The 21,430-nt window shown below is 51.9% G+C and overlaps 2 protein-coding genes across 2 annotated transcripts; both read right to left on the reverse strand.

Annotated features, from left to right (window-relative positions):
- Positions 1-37: 37 nt before the first annotated feature.
- Positions 38-7,042, reverse strand: LOC138831905 (keratin-associated protein 10-11-like). The gene is made up of 4 exons (XM_070028912.1): positions 6,328-7,042; positions 1,243-1,294; positions 450-779; positions 38-359 (listed from the first exon to the last, which is right to left on the reverse strand). The coding sequence occupies exons 1-4, from the start codon at positions 7,040-7,042 to the stop codon at positions 38-40; spliced, it is 1,419 nt and encodes a 472-aa protein (XP_069885013.1).
- A 12,895-nt stretch (positions 7,043-19,937) lies between these two features.
- LOC138831800 (keratin-associated protein 10-3-like) lies at positions 19,938-20,729 on the reverse strand. The gene is made up of 2 exons (XM_070028829.1): positions 20,410-20,729; positions 19,938-20,259 (listed from the first exon to the last, which is right to left on the reverse strand). The coding sequence occupies exons 1-2, from the start codon at positions 20,727-20,729 to the stop codon at positions 19,938-19,940; spliced, it is 642 nt and encodes a 213-aa protein (XP_069884930.1).
- Between the last annotated feature and the right edge of the window lie 701 nt (positions 20,730-21,430).

The following is a 21,430-nucleotide window of genomic DNA, read 5'->3' on the forward strand; positions in this document are numbered from 1 at the left end:
AGGAGGGATCTGCACCCACAGCCTGGGGCCGCAACCATCAGCAGCTGCACTGGCCTGGCGAGCAGCCACAGCAGGCCTGGCGGGAGCAGGCAGGGCGGCACAGCAGGGACACGCATGAGGCCGCGGGGCGGCAGCAGCCGGGCTGGCAGCAGGGGGCACAGCAGGAGGAGGTGGGCACGCAGCAGGCGGGCCTGCACTCGGGCCTGCACAGCAGGGACACGCTGGAGGACGGCGGGCAGGGCGGGCAGGGGCTGCAGCAGGGCTGGCAGCTGGACGGCTGGCAGCAGGAGGAGGAAGCCCCGCAGCACACGGGCTCACAGCACACGGGTCTGCAGCACACGGGCTCACAGCACACGGGTCTGCAGCACACGGGTCTGCAGCACACGGGTCTGCAGCACACAGGCTCACAGCACACGGGTCTGCAGCACATGGGCTTACAGCACACGGGCTTACAGCACACAGGTCTGCAGCAGACGGGCACGCAGCAGGACGGCTGGCAGGCTGAGCAGGGGCAGCAGCAGGGCTGGCAGCTAGACAGCTGGCAGCAGGAGGGTGTGCAGCAGCTGGCGCAGACGGACTGGCAGCAGGGGCTGGACGCACAGCCCGCTGGGGAGCAGAGGAAGGTGAGGCAGGGGGCGGGGGCGCAGCCGCGGGGCTGGCAGCAGCTGGGGGCGCCGCAGGGCTCGCAGCAGCTCTCTGGGCAGTCGTCCACCTGCCAGGAGGCGTGGGTGCAGGCGTCGGAGCAGACGGACATGGTGGAGGCGGCCATGGCGGCGGGGCTGGGAGGAGCGGGAGGTGTGAGGAGTGTGAGTGTGAGTGAGTGTGAGTGAGTGTGAGGTGCTTGGGCTCCTGGGCTTTTATACAGCCCAGGTGTTTTCCGCCGGGCACTCCGGGCGTCGGCCCTTCCTTCTTGGTGGCCCTTCCTTGTTGCTGTTTTGCGCTGGCTTCTGGGTCCTCATTAACTCTGGTGTATTTACACAAGGCTCTGTTCTGCCGGCACAGCACAAACACGTACGGAGGGCAAGGGCCGCGCAGACGAGCCTCTGTGCGCTGGCCACGGCCGGTGCAGGATGACCTTGCTCTGCTACCAAGACCTGCTGGGCGGGAGGGGAGAGGCCGGGAGTTCCGGTCCCGTGCCTGAGCCACACAGAGCGGTGCGCTGCAGCTGGGGCACATGGGCCAGGGAGGAGGGAGAAGGGCGGAGGAGCAGAGGCCCTAGACACAAGTTTTCAAGCCCAGTACTGATTGCCGCAGGTGAAGATGAAGGAGAACTCCAAGGAGGAGGCGGATTCTTCTAGGGGGCAGGCTTTTCAGTGGGTGTGTTGGGGGGAGCATGAGGGTCTCAGTCACACAGAGGCCCCCAGAGACGTGAAAATGACAGCGCCTCTGCCATCCGAGGCCCGGCACAGAAAGAAAACCCTCCACGCTCCAGAAAGAGATGGACGCCCAACTTTCACGGTGCAGGCTGGGGTCTATAGCGCACGAAGCCCCGGAAATCTCCACTGTCCGTGGGAAATGCTGGATTCACCACAGTCCCTGGCCCCGGCCCCCGGCACACCCAGAGCGAGGGAGGTAACAGCGTCCAGATCTCACGGCCACAAGAGCTGTGGAGCGCACACAGCCCCCGCACAGGACACAGCCAGAGGAAGGCAACCCCAACCGCGGGGAGAGCGCGACGCGGTCCTGGCTGGTGACACAGAGCCCTGCGCCCGGACCCGAGCCCCCCACGCCACTGCGCCGCAGCTGAGAGGCTGACAGCACACAGTCCTGAATGCACCGCCACGGCCACCAGAACCCACCTGCCCACAGGGCCTGCGCACACACCCTCCGCACCCACACTACCGCGCTGTATACACCGCCGCGTCCGCCGGGCAGAGCGTGGCGAGGTCTCAGCGCAGCCTGCGCGGCCGCCTCTGTCCTCAGCAGACACTCGGGATGCCGCCAAGACGGCGACCGTGTCCGCCAGGGCTGTCACTGCTCAGAGGGGAACTCTGCGTGCGTCGGGCGCCCCACGGTCCCCACTCAGTGCTGGACTCCGGCTTGTGGCGGTGCACGCCAGCTTGCACAAACAGCACTGTGCACGGGTTTTGGCACGGTCATGAGTTCTCATTTCTCTAGACTAAATACCCGCGCGTGGGTGGCTGGGTCTACGCCGCTGCGGGCTGAGCTTCACACACACCGCCACGCGGCCTCCTGAGGGCCGGGCCGGCTTGCGGTTGTCCTGCAGGCTCCGAGAGTCCGGCCGCTGGCACCCCGGCCAGCACGCAAGGGCCCTGCTGTTTTCTTCGAGGCCTGGGCCATGGGAGCAGGTGCGCTTGGTTCTCACGGCCGGGCTGGGCGGCTCCTCCTGATGGCTGGCAATGTGCTGGTTTCCCTAACGTGCCCCTTTTCCAGATGGTTCTGTGGCGGCAGCCCTTCACTCGCTCCACAGGGCCCCACATCCTCCTTCGTGGTTGACAGCAGCCCCTGGCATCAGCCACTAGAACGGGCGTGCGCGGTCATGGTTTGGATACAGCTACTTTGGTCAGTTTGTCACACATTTTCTACTGGACTCGGTCTGGCTTTTCATGGTTTTGACCGTATTTTAGCAAACAGAAGAGTTTAATATTGATGAAGTCCATTAGTCAGCCTGTCTTTCCTTTTATGGCATGTGTGAATTCTGTCTTAGCACAGGACCATAAAATGTGAAGTGCTGTGGCTCACGCCTGTCATCCTAGCTACCCAGGAGGCTGTGATCTGAGGATCACGGTTCAGAGCCAGCCCAGGCAGGAAAGTCCATGAGATGCTTATCTCCAATGGACCAGCAAAATCCAGCACTAGAGCTGTGGCTCAAGTGGTAGAAACCAGCTTTGAGCAAAAACAGCTCAGGGAGAGTGCCCAGACCCCGAGTTCAAGCTCCAGTACTGCCCTCACACACACAAATAGGCAGCACAGTTTCTCCCCTAAAGAGCAAACATTTCGACCTCTGTGTTTAGGCCAGTGGCCAGCCTTTAGCTTTTCCGTTAAGTATGAGGCCTGAGATGTGTAATGCTCACCTTTCTTCTCTTCCCTCCCTCCCACCACAGAGGCCCCTGGAGCTCAGGACTGGTCTTGTTGGGTGTGGCATCGATTATCCACCCACCAGCCGCTGACTCCTCATATCTCAGCCCATCTCTTCCTTCTGGGTTTTTGTGGTTCATATCAACATTGTCACATTTTATTGTAGTGTAAATCAGATGTTTTGAACATTAAAACATCAGGGCTGGAAATGTGGCTTAGTGGTAGAGTGCTGGCCTCACACACATGAATCCCTGGGTTTGACTCTTCAGTACCACATACACAGAACTCAATTCAAGTGGTGCTGTGGCTCAAGTGGTAGAGTGCTAGCCTTGAGCCAAAGAAGCCCTGGGACAGAGCCCAGGCCCAGAGTTTAAGGCCCATGGCTGGAAGAAAAACTAAAACACCAAACCCCACTGCTTCCTACAGAACACTGGAATAGCACTGACCGGCTGCTTTTGCTGTTTTCAGTTCCCATCCTTCCACCCTCTATTCTTGAGGCCAACCAGGTCCCCTGCCAGACACACGGACTGTGCCTTCCGGAAGGTGGCTTTCTGTTTCCTTCCTGGTCTTGTCTCTCTGGCAGCCCTTTGTGGGCTGTGGGACGGCAGGGAGGCCTGCAGCTCCAGGCCTGTCCTTGGTGGAGAGCCTTCTGAATTGGACCCCTGGAGTGATGTCTGCCAGGAGTCTTCCTCCCTCTCCTCTTCCTCTTCCTCCTCCTCTTCCTTCCTTCCTCCTCCTCTTCCTCTTTCTGCTTCTTTGGCAGATGGTCCATCTCTTTTTGCTTTAGGTTATTTTTTCAGGGAGGGTCTTGAGTTTTGGCCAGGGCTGACTTTGGATGGCCACACTCCTACCTACAGCCTCTCACACAGCTGTGTCACAGGTCTGCACAACTGCACCCAGCCTGCTGATGCAGATGGATTCTCACATTGTGGGAGGCCGTCCTTGAACATTGATCTCCACCTTCCAAGGAGCTGGGAGGCATGGGCCACCACGGGCCGCCAGTCTTTGTGAAATGCTTTGTACCAAGTTACAGAGTAAATGATCCATGTGTTCCTAGTTTATAAAGAACAAATCACAAATGGTGACTTGGTGTTGAGTTCTGTAGTTTCCCAGAGTATCCATTGGTACTACCACATTCCTTCCTTTTCCGGTTGTATTGATTGATTCTCCAGGACTGAGCTAGCCTTGCATTCCTGAGGAAAGCCAGCCCTGTTGTAACACATTATCCTGCTGCATAGTTTTCTGAAATTCCCTAGGCTTGGACTTCAGTGTATTGAAGACACACCCCCCTCCCACATTGTGGGAAGAGCTGTGTAGAACCATCATTCTTTTTATCTTTGAACATTTTCATAGACTTGTCTAATGGACAACTTGGACCTTGTTGGAGCGATTTTAAGTTGAAATCAAGAAACAAACCACAGGGAGGAAAAGAGATGTCAGAGAAAATATTTGCAAGAGACACATGTGGTAAAGCTGCTACCCATAATTACAAAGTCCTGTTAACACTCAACCATAAGAAAACAACCTGAACCAAAAATAAACAAGGGTGGATAAACCCTTCACCACACAAGATACACAGGTGATGGAGAGGTGCATGCAAAGATGCTCCATCACTTGAGAAGTGAACATTAAAGTAACCACTTGACACAACTACACACCTATTTGAGTGGCCAAAATCCAAAACTTACAACAGCAAATGTGGGCAAGAGTATGGCATGGCGGTGGACCCACTCCTGGGGGAATGAGAAATAGTGCTGCCACCTCCCAAGACAGCCCTGTTCACCCTTCGTTCCTTCGTTCCTTCCTTCCTTCCTTCCTTCCTTCCTGCCTACCTCCCTCCCTTCCTTCCTACCTTCCTTCCTTCCTTCCGTCCTTCCTTCCTTCCTTCCTTCCTTCCTTCCTTCCTTCTTGGCTGCCTGCCTGCCTGCCTGCCTGCCTTTCTCTCTGTCTTTCCCTCCCTCCCTTCCTTTCTTTCTCCTTCCCTCCTTCCCTCTCTCCTCCCACGTCTCTTGTACCAGGGCAAGCATCCCAGTAGCCTATAACACCCTAGGACGAAGTAACCCCACAGGATTGCAACACACACAAGAGCAACAATGTCAAGGCCCCACTCAAATCCACCAATTACTGAAGAGAAGAAAACATGGGAAAGTGTCACCAATCACAGACGTGGCCCCGAGCAGCTCCCACTGATGTCCACCAGCACAGATTTGTCACCCAGCAATGCCCATTGTATTCCACGCATTCCAGAATTAGACAAACAAAACAAATTAAGCATATTAAACAAAAACAAGGAAGGTCCTTTAAAATAACCTAAGACACAAGCTGGGAGCCAGAGGCTCTTGCCTGTAATCCTAGCTACTCAGGAGGCTGACATCTGAGGATCATGGTTGAAAGCCAACCTGGGCAGGAAAGTTCTAGCGATTCATCACCAGTTAATCATCAGAAAACTGGAACTGGAGCTGTGGTAGAGCACTAGCCTTGAACACAGAAGCACAGGGACAGTGATCAGGCACTGTGTTCAAGTCCCAGGACCTGAACAAATAATAAAGGCAAATGATGTAAGACACAATCAGACATTGAGAGACCAGCCCATCTCAGGAAGGGTGATGTGCACAGGAGAACGTTCTGGAGAACTGAAGAGTTCATCACACCAAGTGGGGAGGCCCGGCGTGCGGGCGGCTGACGCACCTGCCCTGGCCTGAGCCGTCAGCCCTGTGTGGGGTTTGAGGTGCAGGTGCAGACATGCTACTTCCCCAGATGTGTGGCAGGGTCCCGGGACATTTGCTCTGTGAGGCCTGCCCAGTTCTGTTGGCACTGCCAGGACGAATGTCTCCCTCTGCTGAGCACCGCAGGAGGATGGGCCTGGGCTGGCTTGAAGCCAGGCGCCTGGCAGCGCCGGCCCATCCCCTGCCAACAACACTTGGGTTGGGGTCACTGCTCAGTGGCCAGGGGTGACTCTGTGAGTGGCGGGGTCTCACAGGGCAGCTCCCCTTGGAGTAGACGTGGCCCTGAGTCCGACCTTTGTTCCTAGAGGCCGTGGCCTGCGAGCTGACGTCCGCTCAAACCCCAACAAAGACAGGAGGAGATGTGGTGAACTGTGAGTTTATTGATAATGTTGGAGTCAAGGCGATGTGAGGTCGAGCAGAGGAGGGGGGAGGAAGGAGAGAACAGGGAGGAGGGAGAGGATGATCAGGTCAGCTCAGTGGACAGCTGGGGCACCTCTGCACGTCTTCATGATAGGGAAAGGCCCACTGTCCCCAGGCCGCGCCCATCAGCAGCTGCACTGGCCCGGGGAGCCGCCACAGCAGGCCTGGCGGGAGCAGGCAGGGCGGCACAGCAGGGACACGCACGAGGCCGCCGGGCGGCAGCAGCCGGGCTGGCAGCAGGGGGCGCAGCAGGAGGAGGTGGGCACGCAGCAGGCGGGCCTGCACACGGGCCTGCACAGCAGGGACACGCTGGAGGACGGCGGGCAGGGCGGGCAGGGGCGGCAGCAGGGCTGGCAGCTGGAAGACTGGCAGCAGCAGGAGGAAGCCCCGCAGCACACGGGCTCACAGCACACGGGTCTGCAGCACACGGGCTCACAGCACACGGGTCTGCAGCACACGGGCCTGCAGCACACGGGTCTGCAGCACATAGGCTCACAGCACATGAGTCTGCAGCACACGGGGTCACAGCACACGGGTCTGCAGCAAACGGGCTTACAGCACATGGGCATGCAGCAGGATGGCTGACAGGCTGAGCAGGGGCAGCAGCAGGGCTGGCAGCTAGACGGCTGGCAGCAGGAGGGTGTGCAGCAGCTGGCGCAGACGGACTGGCAGCAGGGGCTGGACGCACAGCCCGCTGGGGAGCAGAGGAAGGTGAGGCAGGGGGCGGGGGCGCAGCCGCGGGGCTGGCAGCAGCTGGGGGCGCCGCAGGGCTCGCAGCAGCTCTCTGGGCAGTCGTCCACCTGCCAGGAGGCGTGGGTGCAGGCGTCGGAGCAGACGGACATGGTGGAGGCGGCCATGGCGGCGGAGCTGGGAGGAGCGGGAGGTGTGAGGAGCGTGAGTGTGAGTGAGTGTGAGTGAGTGTGAGGTGCTTGGGCTCCTAGGCTTTTATACAGCCCAGGTGTTTTCAGCCGGGCACTCCGGGCGTCAGCCCTTCCTTGTTGGTGGCCCTTCCTTGTTGCTGTTTTGCGCTGGCTTCAGGGTCCTCATTAACTCTGGTGTATTTACACAAGGCTCTGTTCTGCCGGCACAGCACAAACACGTACGGAGGGCAAGGGCCGCGCAGACGAGCCTCTGTGCGCTGGCCACAGCCGGTGCAGGATGACCTTGCTCTGCTACCAAGACCTGCTGGGCGGGAGGGGAGAGGCCGGGAGTTCTGGTCCTGCGTCTGAGCCACACAGAGCGGTGCGCTGCAGCCGGGGCGGATGGGCCGGGGAGGAGGCAGAAGGGCGGAGGATCAGAGGCCCCAGACACAAGTTGTCAAGCCCAGTACTGATTGCCGCAGGTGAAGATGAAGGAGAACTCCAAGGAGGAGGCGGATTCTTCTAGGGGGCAGGCTTTTCAGTGGGTGTGTTGGGGGGAGCATGAGGGTCTCAGTCACACAGAGGCCCCCAGAGACGTGAACATGACAGCGCCTCTGCCATCTGAGGCCCGGCACAGAAAGAAAACCCTCCACGCTCCAGAAAGAGATGGACGCCCAACTTTCACGGTGTAGGCTGGGGTCTGCAGCACAAGAAGCCCCAGAAATCTCCACTGTCTGTGGGAAATGCTGGATTCCCCCCGGTCCCTGGCCCCGGCCCACGGCCCCCGGCACACCCAGAGCGAGGGAGGTAACAGTGTCCAGATCTCACGGCCACAAGAGCTGTGGAGCGCACACAGCCCCCGCACAGGACACAGCCAGAGGAAGGCAACCCCAACCGCAGGGAGAGCGCGACGCGGTCCTGGCTGATGACACAGAGCCCTGCGCCCGGACCCGAGCCCCCCACGCCACTGCGCCGCAGCTGAGAGGCTGACAGCACACAGTCCTGAATGCACCGCCACGGCCACCAGAACCCACCTCCCCACAGGGCCTGCGCACACACCCTCCGCACCCACACTACCGCGCTGTATACACCGCCGGCATCCGCCGGACAGAGTGTGGCGAGGTCTCACCACAGCCTGCGCGGCCGCCTCTGTCCTCAGCAGACACTTGGGATGTCGCCAAGATGGCGACCGTGTCCGCCAGGGCTGTCACTGCTCAGACGGGAACTCTCTGGCCAAGAGCACACTTAGGAGCAAACACTAGCAGTCTATGCTGCTCAATCCTTCGAAAGGCAGGAATTGCCAGGGATCTAGAGCAGAGAGCCAAGAATCCTAAGTAGGTCAGACCAACAGTTGGAGTTAGGCCCCCAACAGAACCCAGATCAGGCACAGACTCTCTCTACCAATACGAAATCAGCAACCAAGCAAAGACAAAATTGCAGATTAGTCTCCTGAACCCCCATGCCAAAATCACAGAGAATAATCACAAGGTTTATCACCACCCAGGATAGCAAACTATCCTCAATAGCCAGCAACCACACAGGGGAGAGCCCCAGTGGGAGCAAAGCAGGAATGGAAGACAAAAGCTACATCCAAGGTTGCTGGAGGCAATGACTCAAGAAATAAAGCAAGAAATAGATCAGAAATTGAAAGAGTACAAGGATGAACTATCAAAAGAAATACAGGATATCAAGCAGGAGATGCATGCAAAAATACAAGCTGCACAAACCTCAGTAAGAAGTAAGATAAACGCCAAATTAGAGGTAATACATACCTCATTAAGAGGTGAGATCAGTACTTTGAGAACCAATATTGAATCCATAAAGGAATCCATTTCTTCCATGCAAACCACAATAGAAGCCACGGTCAACAGAGTGAACGAAATGGAAGGTAGACTGTAGGATACAGAAGACAGAATACACCAACTGGGCCAAAAAGTGACAGATATGGAAAAATCACTCAAATTAAGCCAAAGGGAAATTCAAGAGCAAGCAGATAATGCCAAGAAATTTAACCTTCGTATAATTGGAGTGGACGAAGGTGAAGAATTTCAGAGCAAGGGAATGCAACACCTATTCAACAAGATAATCAGTGAAAATTTTCCCCACCTCAAAAAGGAACACCTTACCTACATAACAGAAGCATATAGAACACCCAACAAGCAAGATCCCAGGAGAAACACTTCTAGACACATTATAGTAAAAATGATAGATCTGAATAATAAGGAAACAATCTTGCATGCAGCAAAAATGAAGAAGGGGCTATACTAAAATGGGAAAAAAATTGGAATCACTGAAGATCTCTCCACATAAACACTGAATGCAAGAAAGGCCTGGGAAAGCACCATACGAGCCCTGAGAGCCAATAACTGTCAACCCAGACTGATATACCCGGCAAAGCTAGCATTCACATTCGATGGAGAACTGAAAATTTTTAATAGCAAAGAAAAACTAAATGAATACATCAACATTAAGCCAGCATTACAAAGAATACTAAGAGGGGGAACACAACCTGAAGAAAGCAACCAGGAACTGGGACCTGCCCCAGACAGGTATTAATAGAACTCTAACTCAGCAAGCACAGGAGGAAAGGAAAGAAGAAAAACTTAGGAAAACGGAATGGCAGGGACAACAATGCATCTCTCTATACTTTCTCTTAATATTAATGGGCTTAATTTGCCAATCAAAAGAAAAAGAACTGCAGACTGGATCAGAAAACAGGACCCATCCATCTGTTGCCTTCAGGAGACCCACCTCTCAGCCAAACATACAAACAAATTCAGAGTAAAGGGTTGGAAAAGTATCTACCAATCAAATGCCCACAGTAAGAAAGCAAGTGTAGCTATCCTGATATCTGACAAAATAAACTTTTCATTAAAATCAGTTCAGAAAGACAAGACCGGACACTACATATTAATACAGGGAACAATCCAAGAGGAGGATATTACCATCATCAACTTATATGCCCCAAATATTGGTGCACCCAGATATGTTAAACAAATGCTCTCAAACTTACAGAATAAAATAGATCCCAATACGATAATACTAGGAGACTTTAACACACCACTCTCACCAAAGGACAGGTCTACCAACCAGAGGATTGGCAAAGAAGCTACCCAATTAAGTGAGGCCATACTTCAAGCAGAATTAACTGACATCTACTGAGTATTTCACCCTAAAACAACACAGTACACATTCTTCTCAGGAGCTCATGGAACTTTCTCCAAAATAGACCATATCATAGTTCATGCAAGGAACTTAAGCAAATACAAAGGGATTGACATAATCCCCTGTATCCTATCTGACCACAGTGGAATCAAGCTAGTTCTCAATAACAAAGCATACCGCAGAAATTTCTCTAATACATAGAAATTGAACAGCACACTCCTTAGCAATGCCTTGGTAACGGAAGAGATCAGAGAAGAAGTAAAACATTTCCTACAACTCAATGAAAATGAAAACACCTCACAAAGAAACTTGTGGGACACAGCAAAAGCAGTCCTGAGGGGCAAATTTATTGCCCTCAGTGCCCACATCAAGAGAATGGAGACAGACCAAGTAAATAATCTCATGTTGCAATTAAAACAGCTAGAAAAACAAGAAAAAATGGGACCTAAAGCTACTAGACGAAGCCAGATAACCAAATTAAGAGCAGAGATTAACCAATTAGAAAATCAGAAAATTATAGCCAAAATAAACCAAACAAAAAGCTGGTTCTTTGAAAAAATAAACAAAATTGATGGCCCGTTGGCAAGATTAATTAAAAAAAGAAGAGAGGAAACCCATATTAACAAGATTAGGGATGCCACGGGAAAAATCACAACACGTACCCAAGATATCGAAACAATTCTAATGGACTACTTTCAAAACTCATACTCTCTAAAGGAAGAAAACCTGGCAGAAATGGATGCATTTTTAGAGAAATACAAGTTGCCCAAACTGAGCAAAGAAGAAGTAAACCAATTAAATAAGCCAATATCCTATAACGAGATACAGGAAGCTATCAGAAGTCTTCCAACAAAAAAAAAGCCCAGGATCAGACGGATTCCCAGCAGAATTCTATAAGACCTTTAAACAAGAACTAATACCCATAGTCCTCAAGCTCTTCAGAGAAACAGAGAAGGAGGGAGCTATCCCAAACTCATTCTACGAAGCCAATATCACACTCATCCCCAAACCAGGCAAAGACCCAACCAAAAAGGAGAATTACAGGCCAATTTCCCTGATGAACACAGATGCAAAGATCTTTAACAAGATTCTAGCTAACAGAATCCAAAAACAGATAAAAATAAACATACACTATGACCAGGTAGGCTTCATCCCAGAGATGCAGGGATAGTTTAACATACGTAAGTCAATAAATGTAATCCAACACATCAACAGAGTCAAGGTCAAGAATCACATGATTATCGCCACCGATGCAGAAAAGGCATTTGATAAAATTCAACATTCATTCATGCTAAAAGCTCTGGAGAAAATAGGAATAGAAGGAACATTTCTAAAACCAATAAAAGCCATTTATGACAGACCAATAGCCAATATTATACTTAATGGGGAAAAGCTACAACCAATTCTCCTAAAATCAGGAACAAGGCAAGGATGCCCACTGTCTCCACTCCTCTTCAATATAGTCCTGGAACCCTTAGCCAGGGCAATAAGGCAAGAAAAAGACATTAAAGAGATCCACATAGGGAAAGAAGAAGTTAAACTATCCCTTTTTGCAGATGACATGATACTATACCTTCATGATCCCAAAAACTCCATCCCCAAACTCTTAGAAATCATTAATCACTTCGGCAAAATAGCAGGATACAAAATCAACCCACAAAAATCAGTGGCCTTCCTGTACACTGACAATGTACAAGAAGAGAGGGAAATAAAGGGAGCAACCCCATTCACAATAACCTCCCCAAAATAAAATATTTAGAAATTAACCTAACCAAAGATGTAAAAGAACTATTTAATGAAAACTATAAAAAGATAAAGAAAGAAATTGCAGAAGACACCAGGAAATGGAAAGACCTCCCATGCTCTTGGATAGGCCGACTTAATATAGTAAAGATGGTAATACTTCCAAAATGAATATACAAATTCAATGCAATTCCTATTAAAATCCCAATGACATACATCACTGAAATACAGAAAACAGTCCAAAAATTAATATGGAACGACAAAAGACTTAGAATAGCCAAAACAATTCTAGGGGATAAAGACAATATGGGAGGGCTATCCATGCCGAACTTCAAACTCTACTACAGAGCTATAATAACAAAGACAGCATGGTATTGGCACAAAAACAGACCCAAAGTGTAGGGAGCCAGGGTAAACGCCCTTACAAGATGGCGCCCACTCCCTTGCAGCTTTGAGGTAACCACTCCATTTCAGGCGGTGCTTGGCGGGACGGTGGGTCCTGGGCTTTGCGCGTGCGCAAGCCACGTAGAGTCCCCAGCCAATCCCGTGGCACCTGGTGACGGTGAAAGGCAGATGACCAATGATAGACCGACCCGTGTCCCTATTCCCTATATAAGCGGCCATGTTTCGGGTGCACGCACTCTCGTGCTCAAGCTCTCCCATCAATTAAAAGGCTCTCCAATACAGCGTGATCTGAGAAGACTCCTGGTGTGGTGGTCGTTCTTTCTCGCTGACCGAGAAGGCGTTCGCCGCAAGTGGTGCCGAAACCCGGGACCCGCGCGAGAGGCCGAACAGGAGCCAGAACTCAACACGCGGAGAGGGGACGTCGGTAAGTATCCCCCGGTATGCTGTTCACTGTAGATTTAGATATTTATTGGTTGCTTGCATTGCTTCTTCCCTTGTGGCTTGTCTTTTTGATGGTGCGCACTTGCCTCGAGGAGGGAGGGTTTGATTTAATTCAGGAAGGATGCAAAGTACTAACACGGCATCAGGATAGTCTATCAGAGTCAGCATCCAGTAAAGGGGAGGAAAATAAGCCTAAAAGAAAAAGGGAAAAAAGACAAAAGGATCCTAAAGAATTAAAGCAGGAGGGACTGCAGCCCTCAGAAAAGGAGAAGGGTCTTAGGGAAGAGGGGGTCTCAAGGAGACCCCTATGCCCTTCTTTGAAGGCAAACCGGTTCTCAGCCCTACACGTGGAAGGGCAGGACCAAGAACGCAGTGATCCTGTGAGTGACTCAGAGAAAGAAATGTTAGAGAAGGAGGGAGAGCAGCTCGATCCAGCTGATAGTGAAGACTTAGAAGAGGCTGCGGCTGAGTATGAGGCAGACAGATATGGGGGGTGGCGTCCCCAAACAATAAGAGTACTGCAGCAGCCAGAAAGGAGAAAAGGAGCTGGCCCTCACCCGTCGGCCCCCCCCCCCCCCCGCCATGCCCGCTGGTGGGGCGGAGTCACTTTATAAAAGGAAGCACCTGGTCGCGGCTGGCGGCCGCCTTTCCAGTTTTTGAAAATCCCATTACTAATGAGAGAATTCTTGAGCCGGTTTCCTACTCCCAGTTAAAAGATTTATTTGAGGCAGTCAGGACTTATGGGGTGACGGCCGATTATACCACTGCCTTGCTTCGAAGGCTAACTATTAATGCTATGATTCTGTGGGAGCAAAAACTGTTCAATATTTTCCTAAATTAGTGGCTAAACAGGCAATTTTGGTCTGAGAAGAAGAAAAAACAAAGGCAATTTTGGGTATAAAGTATTGTTTGATGCACTTTGCAAAAATTCCAGATAAATTAATTATTCCATACACCCGTGAGCAAGTTGAAATTTTAGCAGCCACAGTAGATATGTGGGCAATTCTTGTTTGCTCATTTCCAAATGTAATTGATAACCATTATCCTAAGCATCCTCTGCTTGCCATAGTTAACAAAAATTTAGTGTATTTTCCTGTTGTCACTTCAAAGGAGCCCTTGGTTGATGCTCTGACCATCTTTACGGATGGATCAAAATCTGGACAAGGTGCCTTTTTTGTTCAAGGACACAAACAGCCGGTAGTCTTTAATTTTTGGCCGAATGTCCCACAGGCTGTTGAATGTTTAATTGTGCTTGAAGTTTTTAAAAGATTTGATCAACCTTTTAATTTATTTTCTGATTCATATGTTGTAAATGCCGTTGCTTCCCTTGAAGTTGCTGCTTCAATTAAGCAGGCCAGTACAATTTCTAATGTTTTGTTACAGATTCAATCCCTTATCTTAAACAGAAAACACTCTTTATATTGGACATATTCGCGCCCACTCTATGTTGCCGGGCCCGATGGCAAAGTGTAATGATTTGGTGGACCAGGCAACTCAGGCTGTGGCTCTGGTCACTGCTGATCCTGTAGAATTGGCAAAAGACTTTCATAGATTGTATCATGTACCTGCTAATACCCTTAGGAAAAGATATAATTTGTCCAGGCATGTGGCAAGAGATATTGTTAAAGCCTGTAAATCCTGTGTTACCTTTCTTCATCCTCCCCATGTGGGGGTAAACCCCAGGGGGTTGAGACCAAACGCCCTATGGCAAATGGATGTTACTCATCTGACAGAATTTGGTAAGTTAAAATATTTACATGTGTCTGTGGACACCTTTTCTGGTGTCATTCATGCCACACCTTTGGCAGGAGAAAAGGTGTCTCACGTCAAAATACACTGCTTAGAAGCTTGGGCAGCTTGGGGAAAGCCCCTTAGACTTAAAACGGATAATGGCCCTGCTTATACTTCCCATGGTTTTCGCGCCTTTTGCGCACAAATGCAGGTTGCCCACACCACCGGATTGCCCTACAATCCTCAAGGACAAGGTATAGCGGAAAGAGCTAATAGAAGCATAAAAGAAATGCTTCAAAAACAAAAAGGGGGAATTGCTGAGTCAGCGTCCCCCAGGGAAAGACTTTCTCTTGCGCTCTTTACCCTTAATTTTTAAATTCTAAATGACAACGATCAGTCTGCCGCAGATCGGCATATGACAAGAGACCCCATGGATACTAAAGACATGGTTATGTGGAAGGATGTTATTAATAATAAATGGTATGGACCGGATCCGGTAATAACGAGATCCAGGGGAGCTGTTTGTGTTTTTCCACAGAGTCAAGAAGTACCTCACTGGGTGCCAACGAGACTGACCAGGCCGGTGGAGACTGCAGCAGAACCCCCTCTTGAAGATGCCATCCACTCGTCTCCTGATGCAGCTGATCTTCCTGCTGTTAGCAACAGTGCTAATAGCAACCCCTGTGATAGCTAAACCAATGGCTGTGGGCTGTCACCAGGGCCTGGCCAGTTCCTATGCCCCTGCATGCAGACTCCCTTTTTCTCCCCACCTTATTTTCCGCAGATTGTAGGACTGGATTGCCTCTGCGGTGTCCTTTTTCAAAGAGTGGGTGGGAGTCGGAATGTTTTTAGCCTGCTGCCTGGGAGGATGCGTGGTCTGCCTATGGTTGGTCTGTCGCCTTCGAGCCCAAACCAGAAGGGACAAGGTTGTTATCTCGCAAGCATTAGCCGCTTTGGAGAGTGGATCCTCACCCCAGATCTGGCTGTCGGCCCTGAGAGGCAATTAAGCCTTACCATCCTGCATAGCCTTAGCACCCCGAGGGATCAGGGGATCCCATTGCACCGGGACAGGTATGCAATTTGCAATTTGGGACAGGGTGCGAGGCAAGTGCACTGCACTTGAGGAGATGGTTCTCATCTCCTCAAGAAGAGCATGCTGGGTTGCAAGTGGGTTGATGCCCAAGATCTCACCTCTGCAAAAAAGGCATCGGACGGGCCTGGTCATCACTGGGGAAGGCGCGCCCCTCAGGCGAAGGCCAGTGCAAGGTCCTTATGTTTTAGACAGAGGCCCAACCTCTACTCTTACCTGTTGCCAAAAAACAAAAAAGGGGGAACTGTAGGGAGCCAGGGTAAACGCCATTAAAAGATGGCGCCCACTCCCTTGCAGCTTTGAGGTAACCACTCCATTTCAGGCGGTGTTTGGCGGGACGGTGGGTCCTGGGCTTTGCGCGTGCGCAAGCCACGTAAAGTCCCCAGCCAATCCCGTGGCACCTGGTGACGGTGAAAGGCAGATGACCAATGATAGACCAACCCGTGTCCCTATTCCCTATATAAGCGGCCATGTTTCGGGTGCACGCGCTCTCGCGCTCAAGCTCTCCCATCAATTAAAAGGCTCTCCAATACAGCGTGATCTGAGAAGACTCCTGGTGTGGTGGTCGTTCTTTCTCGCTGGCCGAGAAGGCGTTCGCCGCACCAAAGACCAATGGAACAGAATAGAAGATCCAGAAATAAATCCACAGGCCTACAGCCAGCTGATATTTGACAAAGGAGCCAAAGACATACAATGGAAGAAACACAGCCTCTTCAACCACTGGTGCTGGGAAAACTGGGCGGCCACATATAGAAAACTAAAAGTGGACCCCAGCCTATCACCATGCACCAACATCAACTCAAAATGGATTAAAGACCTTAACATTAAACCTGAATCTCTGAAACTACTGCAGGACAGAGTAGGAGAAACACTTGAACTAATAGACACAGGAAGGAACTTCCTGAACAGAGTCCCAGGGTCACAACAAGTTGGAGAGAGACTCGACAAATGGTACTACCTTAAAATAAAAAGCTTCTGCACAGCTAAATCTATCACAACCAAGCTAGAAAGACAACCAACTAATTGGGAAAAAATATTTACCAGCAATATATCAGACAAGGGGTTAACATCCTGTATATACAAGGAACTCAAGAAACGAATCCCTCCCAAACCTAACAAACCAATTACTACATAGGCAAGGGAACTAAAGAGAGACTTCTCAGATGAAGAGATAAAAATGGCAAAGAAACACATGAGGAAATGTTCATCATCCCTGGTGGTGAAGGAAATGCAAATAAAGACAACCCTGAGATACACCTTACCCCAGTCAGAATGGCCCACATCCACCAGTCAGCCAACGACAAATGCTGGAGGGGATGTGGAGAAAGAGGAACCCTATTACACTGCTGGTGGGAATGTACACTCATACAACCACTTTGGAAAGCAGTCTGGAGGGTCCTTAGAAAGGTAAAGGTTGACCTCCCTTACGACCCAGTCATACCACTTCTAGGCATCTACCCTGAACAACAGGAACCAATATACAAGGACACGTGCACCTCCATGTTTATTGCAGCACTGTTCACAATAGCTAGGATATGGAAACAACCCAGATGCCCCACCACAGATGAATGGATCCAAAAATTGTGGTATCTAATGCAGCCATTAGAAATGACAAAATAATGTCATTTGCAGGGAAATGGATGGAGCTAGAAGGAATCATGTTGAGTGAGGTAAGCCAAGAGCAGAGACAAACTGTACATGTCTCTCTGATGAGTGGATGCTAAATCCAAAATGTTAGATGATGTGACAAAATTAACAGGACTTAAGAAACAAAGAACTCCCACTCATCTGGTTGAACCACTACTAAATATCCCCATGCTGCTGATCACATATATAGTGTATATCTGTACACCATTATATCTTATAGACTGTGATAGACAATTTGCTCCAGGAAAGTTAGAATGAACTTGTGACTTTAAATGAGCAGCATTATTCCACAATACTGTGAAATTCGGGAAATTATGTAATCACTTAATCACAATTAAAAAAAAAAAAAAAGAACCTCCGGGAAGGTAGGGAGGGAATGGATGGTAGCGGAAAAACAATGGAGGGGATAACAATGCTCAATAGGAAGTGTACTCATTACCTTGCTCATGTAACTGTAACCCTCTGTATAGTATCTTTACAATAAAAAATAAAATGAAATAAAAAACAACAAATCACAAATGGTGACTTGGTGTTGAGTTCTGTAGTTTCCCAGAGTATCCATTGGTACTACCACATTCCTTCCTTTTCCGGTTGTATTGATTGATTCTCCAGGACTGAGCTAGCCTTGCATTCCTGGGGAAAGCCAGCCCTGTCATAACACATTATCCTGCTGCAGTTTTCTGAAATGCCCTAGGCTTGGACTTCAGTGTATTGATGACACCCCCACATTGTGGGAGGAGCTGTGTAGAACCATCATTCTTTTCATCTTTGAACATTTTCATAGACTTCTCTAATGGACAACCTGGACCTACTGGTTTCTTGGTTGGAGCGATTTTAAGTTGACATCAAGAAAGAAACCACTTGAAGGAAAAGAGATGTCAGAAAAAATATTTGCAAGAGACACATATGGTAAAGCTGCTACCCATAATTACAAAGACCTGTTAACACTCAATGGTAAGAAAACAACCTGAACCAAAAATAAACAAGGGTGGATAAACACTTCACCACATAAGATACACAGGTGGTCCAGAGGGCATGCAAAGATGCCCCATCACTTGATAAATGCACATTAAAGTAACTACTTGTCAGAACTACACACCTATTCGAGTGGCCAAAATCCAAAACTGACAGCAGCAAATGTGGGCAAGAGTTTGGCACGTTGGTGGACCCACTCCTGGGGGAATGAGAAATAGTGCTGCCACCTCCCAAGACAGCCCCGTTCACCCTTCCTTCCTTCCTTCTTTCCTTCCTTTCTTCCTTCCTTCCTTCCTTCCTTCCTTCTTTCCTTCCTTCCTTCCTTCCTGCCTGCCTCCCTGCCTCCCTGCCTCCCTGCCTCCCTGCCTGCCTGCCTGCCTTTCTCTCTGTCTTTCCCTCCCTCCCTTCCTTTCTTTCTCCTTCCCTCCTTCCCTCCCTCCTCCCACGTCTCTTGGACCAGGGCAAGCATCCCAGTAGCCTATAACACCCTAGAACGAAGTAACCCCACAGGATTGCAACACACACAAGAGCAACAATGTCAAGGCCCCACTCAAATCCACCAATTACTGAAGAGAAGAAAACATGGGAAAGTGTCACCAATCACAGACGTGGCCCCGAGCAGCTCCCACTGATGTCCACCAGCACAGATTTGTCATCCAGCAGTGCCCATTGTATTCCACGCACTCCAGAATTAGACAAACTAAACAAATTAAGCATATTAAACAAAAACAAGGAAGGTCCTTTAAAATAACCTAAGACACAAGCTGGGAGCCAGAGGCTCTTGCCTGTAATCCTAGCTACTCAGGAGGCTGACATCTGAGGATCATGGTTGAAAGCCAACCTGGGCAGGAAAGTTCTAGCGATTCATCACCAGTTAATCATCAGAAAACTGGAACTGCAGCTGTGGTAGAGCACTAGCCTTGAACACAACAGCCCAGGGACAGGATCAGGCCCTGTATTCAAGTCCCAGGATCTGAACAAATAATAAAGGCAAATGATATAAGACACAATCTGACGCTGAGAGAACAGCCCATCTGAGGTGGGGTGATGTCCACAGGAGAACATTCTAGACAACTGAAGAGTTCATCACACCAAGCGGGGAGGCCCGGCGTGCGGGCGGCTGACGCACCTGCCCTGGCCTGAGCCGTCAGCCCTGTGTGGGGTTTGAGGTGCAGGTGCAGACATGCTACTTCCCCAGATGGGTGGCAGGGTCCCGGGACATTTGCTCTGTGAGGCCTGCCCAGTTCTGTTGGCACTGCCAGGACGAATGTCCCCCTCTGCTGGACACCCTAAGAGGACAGGCCAGGCACCCGGCAGCGGTGGCCCAGCCCCTGCCAGCAGCACTCGCGTTGGGGTCACTGCTGAGTGGCCAGGGGTGACTCTGTGAGTGGCGGGGTCTCACAGGGCAGCTCCCCTTGGAGTAGACGTGGCCCTGAGTCCCACCTTTGCTCCTAGAGGCCGTGGCCTGCAAGCTGACGTCCGCTCAAACCCCAACAAAGACAGGAGGAGATGTGGTGATCTGTGAGTTTATTGATAATGTTGGAGTCAAGGCGATGTGAGGTCGAGCAGAGGAGGGGGGAGGAAGGAGAGAACAGGGAGGAGGGAGAGGATGATCAGGTCAGCTCAGTGGACAGCTGGGGCACCTCTGCACGTCTTCATGATAGGGAAAGGCCCACTGTCCCCAGGCCGCGCCCATCAGCAGCTGCACTGGCCCGGGGAGCCGCCACAGCAGGCCTGGCGGGAGCAGGCAGGGCGGCACAGCAGGGACACGCACGAGGCCGCCGGGCGGCAGCAGCCGGGCTGGCAGCAGGGGGCGCAGCAGGAGGAGGTGGGCACGCAGCAGGCGGGCCTGCACACGGGCCTGCACAGCAGGGACACGCTGGAGGACGGCGGGCAGGGCGGGCAGGGGCGGCAGCAGGGCTGGCAGCTGGAAGACTGGCAGCAGCAGGAGGAAGCCCCGCAGCACACGGGCTCACAGCACACGGGTCTGCAGCACACGGGCTCACAGCACACGGGCCTGCAGCACACGGGTGTGCAGCACACGGGCTTACAGCACACAGGCTCACAGCACACGGGTCTGCAGCACACGGGCTCACAGCACATGGGCCTGCAGCACACGGGTGTGCAGCACACGGGTCTGCAGCACACAGGCTCACAGCACACTGGCTTGCAGCACACGGGCTTACAGCAGACGGGCATGCAGCAGGACGGCTGGCAGGCTGAGCAGGGGCAGCAGCAGGGCTGGCAGCTAGACGGCTGGCAGCAGGAGGGTGTGCAGCAGCTGGCGCAGACGGACTGGCAGCAGGGGCTGGACGCACAGCCTGCTGGGGAGCAGAGGAAGGTGAGGCAGGGGGCGGGGGCGCAGCCGCGGGGCTGGCAGCAGCTGGGGGCGCCGCAGGGCTCGCAGCAGCTCTCTGGGCAGTCGTCCACCTGCCAGGAGGCGTGGGTGCAGGCGTCGGAGCAGACGGACATTGTGGAGGCGGCCATGGCGGCGGGGCTGGGAGGAGCGGGAGGTGTGAGTAGCGTGAGTGAGTGTGTGTGAGTGAGTGTGAGTGAGTGCAATGGCCGCTGGCTTTTATACCCCTCCTCTGCGTGCTGTCCTGGCCACAGCTTCCCCTTCCTGGTGTATCGGCTCCTGGCTGCCTTGGCCGTGTTTGTTTGCTGAGATGCTGTGCAGCTTGTTTTCCGGCCGTCAGTGTCTGTGCCCGGGGCAGCAGCAGCAGGCTTGCCAGTGCGGATGGGGCTGCCTGTCATGGCTCTCTCTGCCGTTCACCTCTCTACCTGTCATCTCCCCGACAGCCTGTGCTCTGTCTGACCCTGTGTCCGTGTGTCGTCTGTGTGCCTGGAGCATGGTGCTTGGTCCCCATGGTGGTCCTTGTCTTGGTCACCGTGAGGCAGCTCCGTTGGCATCCCTCCCCGGGCCCGCAGCTCGACACCCATGTCCCTAACTAAACACCCCAACACACATGAAGCAAAACGGGCGGAACTGAAGAAGACGTAGCCAATCCCGTTCTAAACCACAGCTGGGCTCCAACAAGCACGCTTGTCCCGAAGGCGGAAAGGATGGGGCCGGATCAAGCGGGCAGCCAAAGAGCACCCCAACGCCTGTCAGACTGGCAGCTCTGCCCAGCCACAGCCCACAGCACGGCGGGCAAGGCCACAAAACTGGCCTCCTTCACCCTGTGTGA

The sequence above is a fragment of the Dipodomys merriami genome, unplaced genomic scaffold (assembly GCF_024711535.1).
Source record: "Dipodomys merriami isolate MVZ:Mamm:240054 unplaced genomic scaffold, mDipMer1.0.p SCAF_2, whole genome shotgun sequence".
NCBI lineage: Eukaryota > Metazoa > Chordata > Mammalia > Rodentia > Heteromyidae > Dipodomys > Dipodomys merriami.

Coding starts and splice junctions, on each gene's coding strand:
- LOC138831905 (XM_070028912.1), bottom strand. CDS start 7,042: ATGGCCGCCTCCACCATGTCCGTCTGCTCCGACGCCTGCACCCACGCC. Junction 1,295..6,327: donor CTGCTGTGGCGGCTCCCCGG/GCCAGTGCAGCT, acceptor CCTGCCCCCTAG/AAGAATCCGCCTCCTCCTTG. Junction 780..1,242: donor ATCTTCACCTGCGGCAATCA/GTACTGGGCTTG, acceptor CGCTCCTCCCAG/CCCCGCCGCCATGGCCGCCT.
- LOC138831800 (XM_070028829.1), bottom strand. CDS start 20,729: ATGGCCGCCTCCACAATGTCCGTCTGCTCCGACGCCTGCACCCACGCC. Junction 20,260..20,409: donor TGTAAGCCCGTGTGCTGCAA/GCCAGTGTGCTG, acceptor CGTGTGCTGCAG/GCCCGTGTGCTGTGAGCCCG.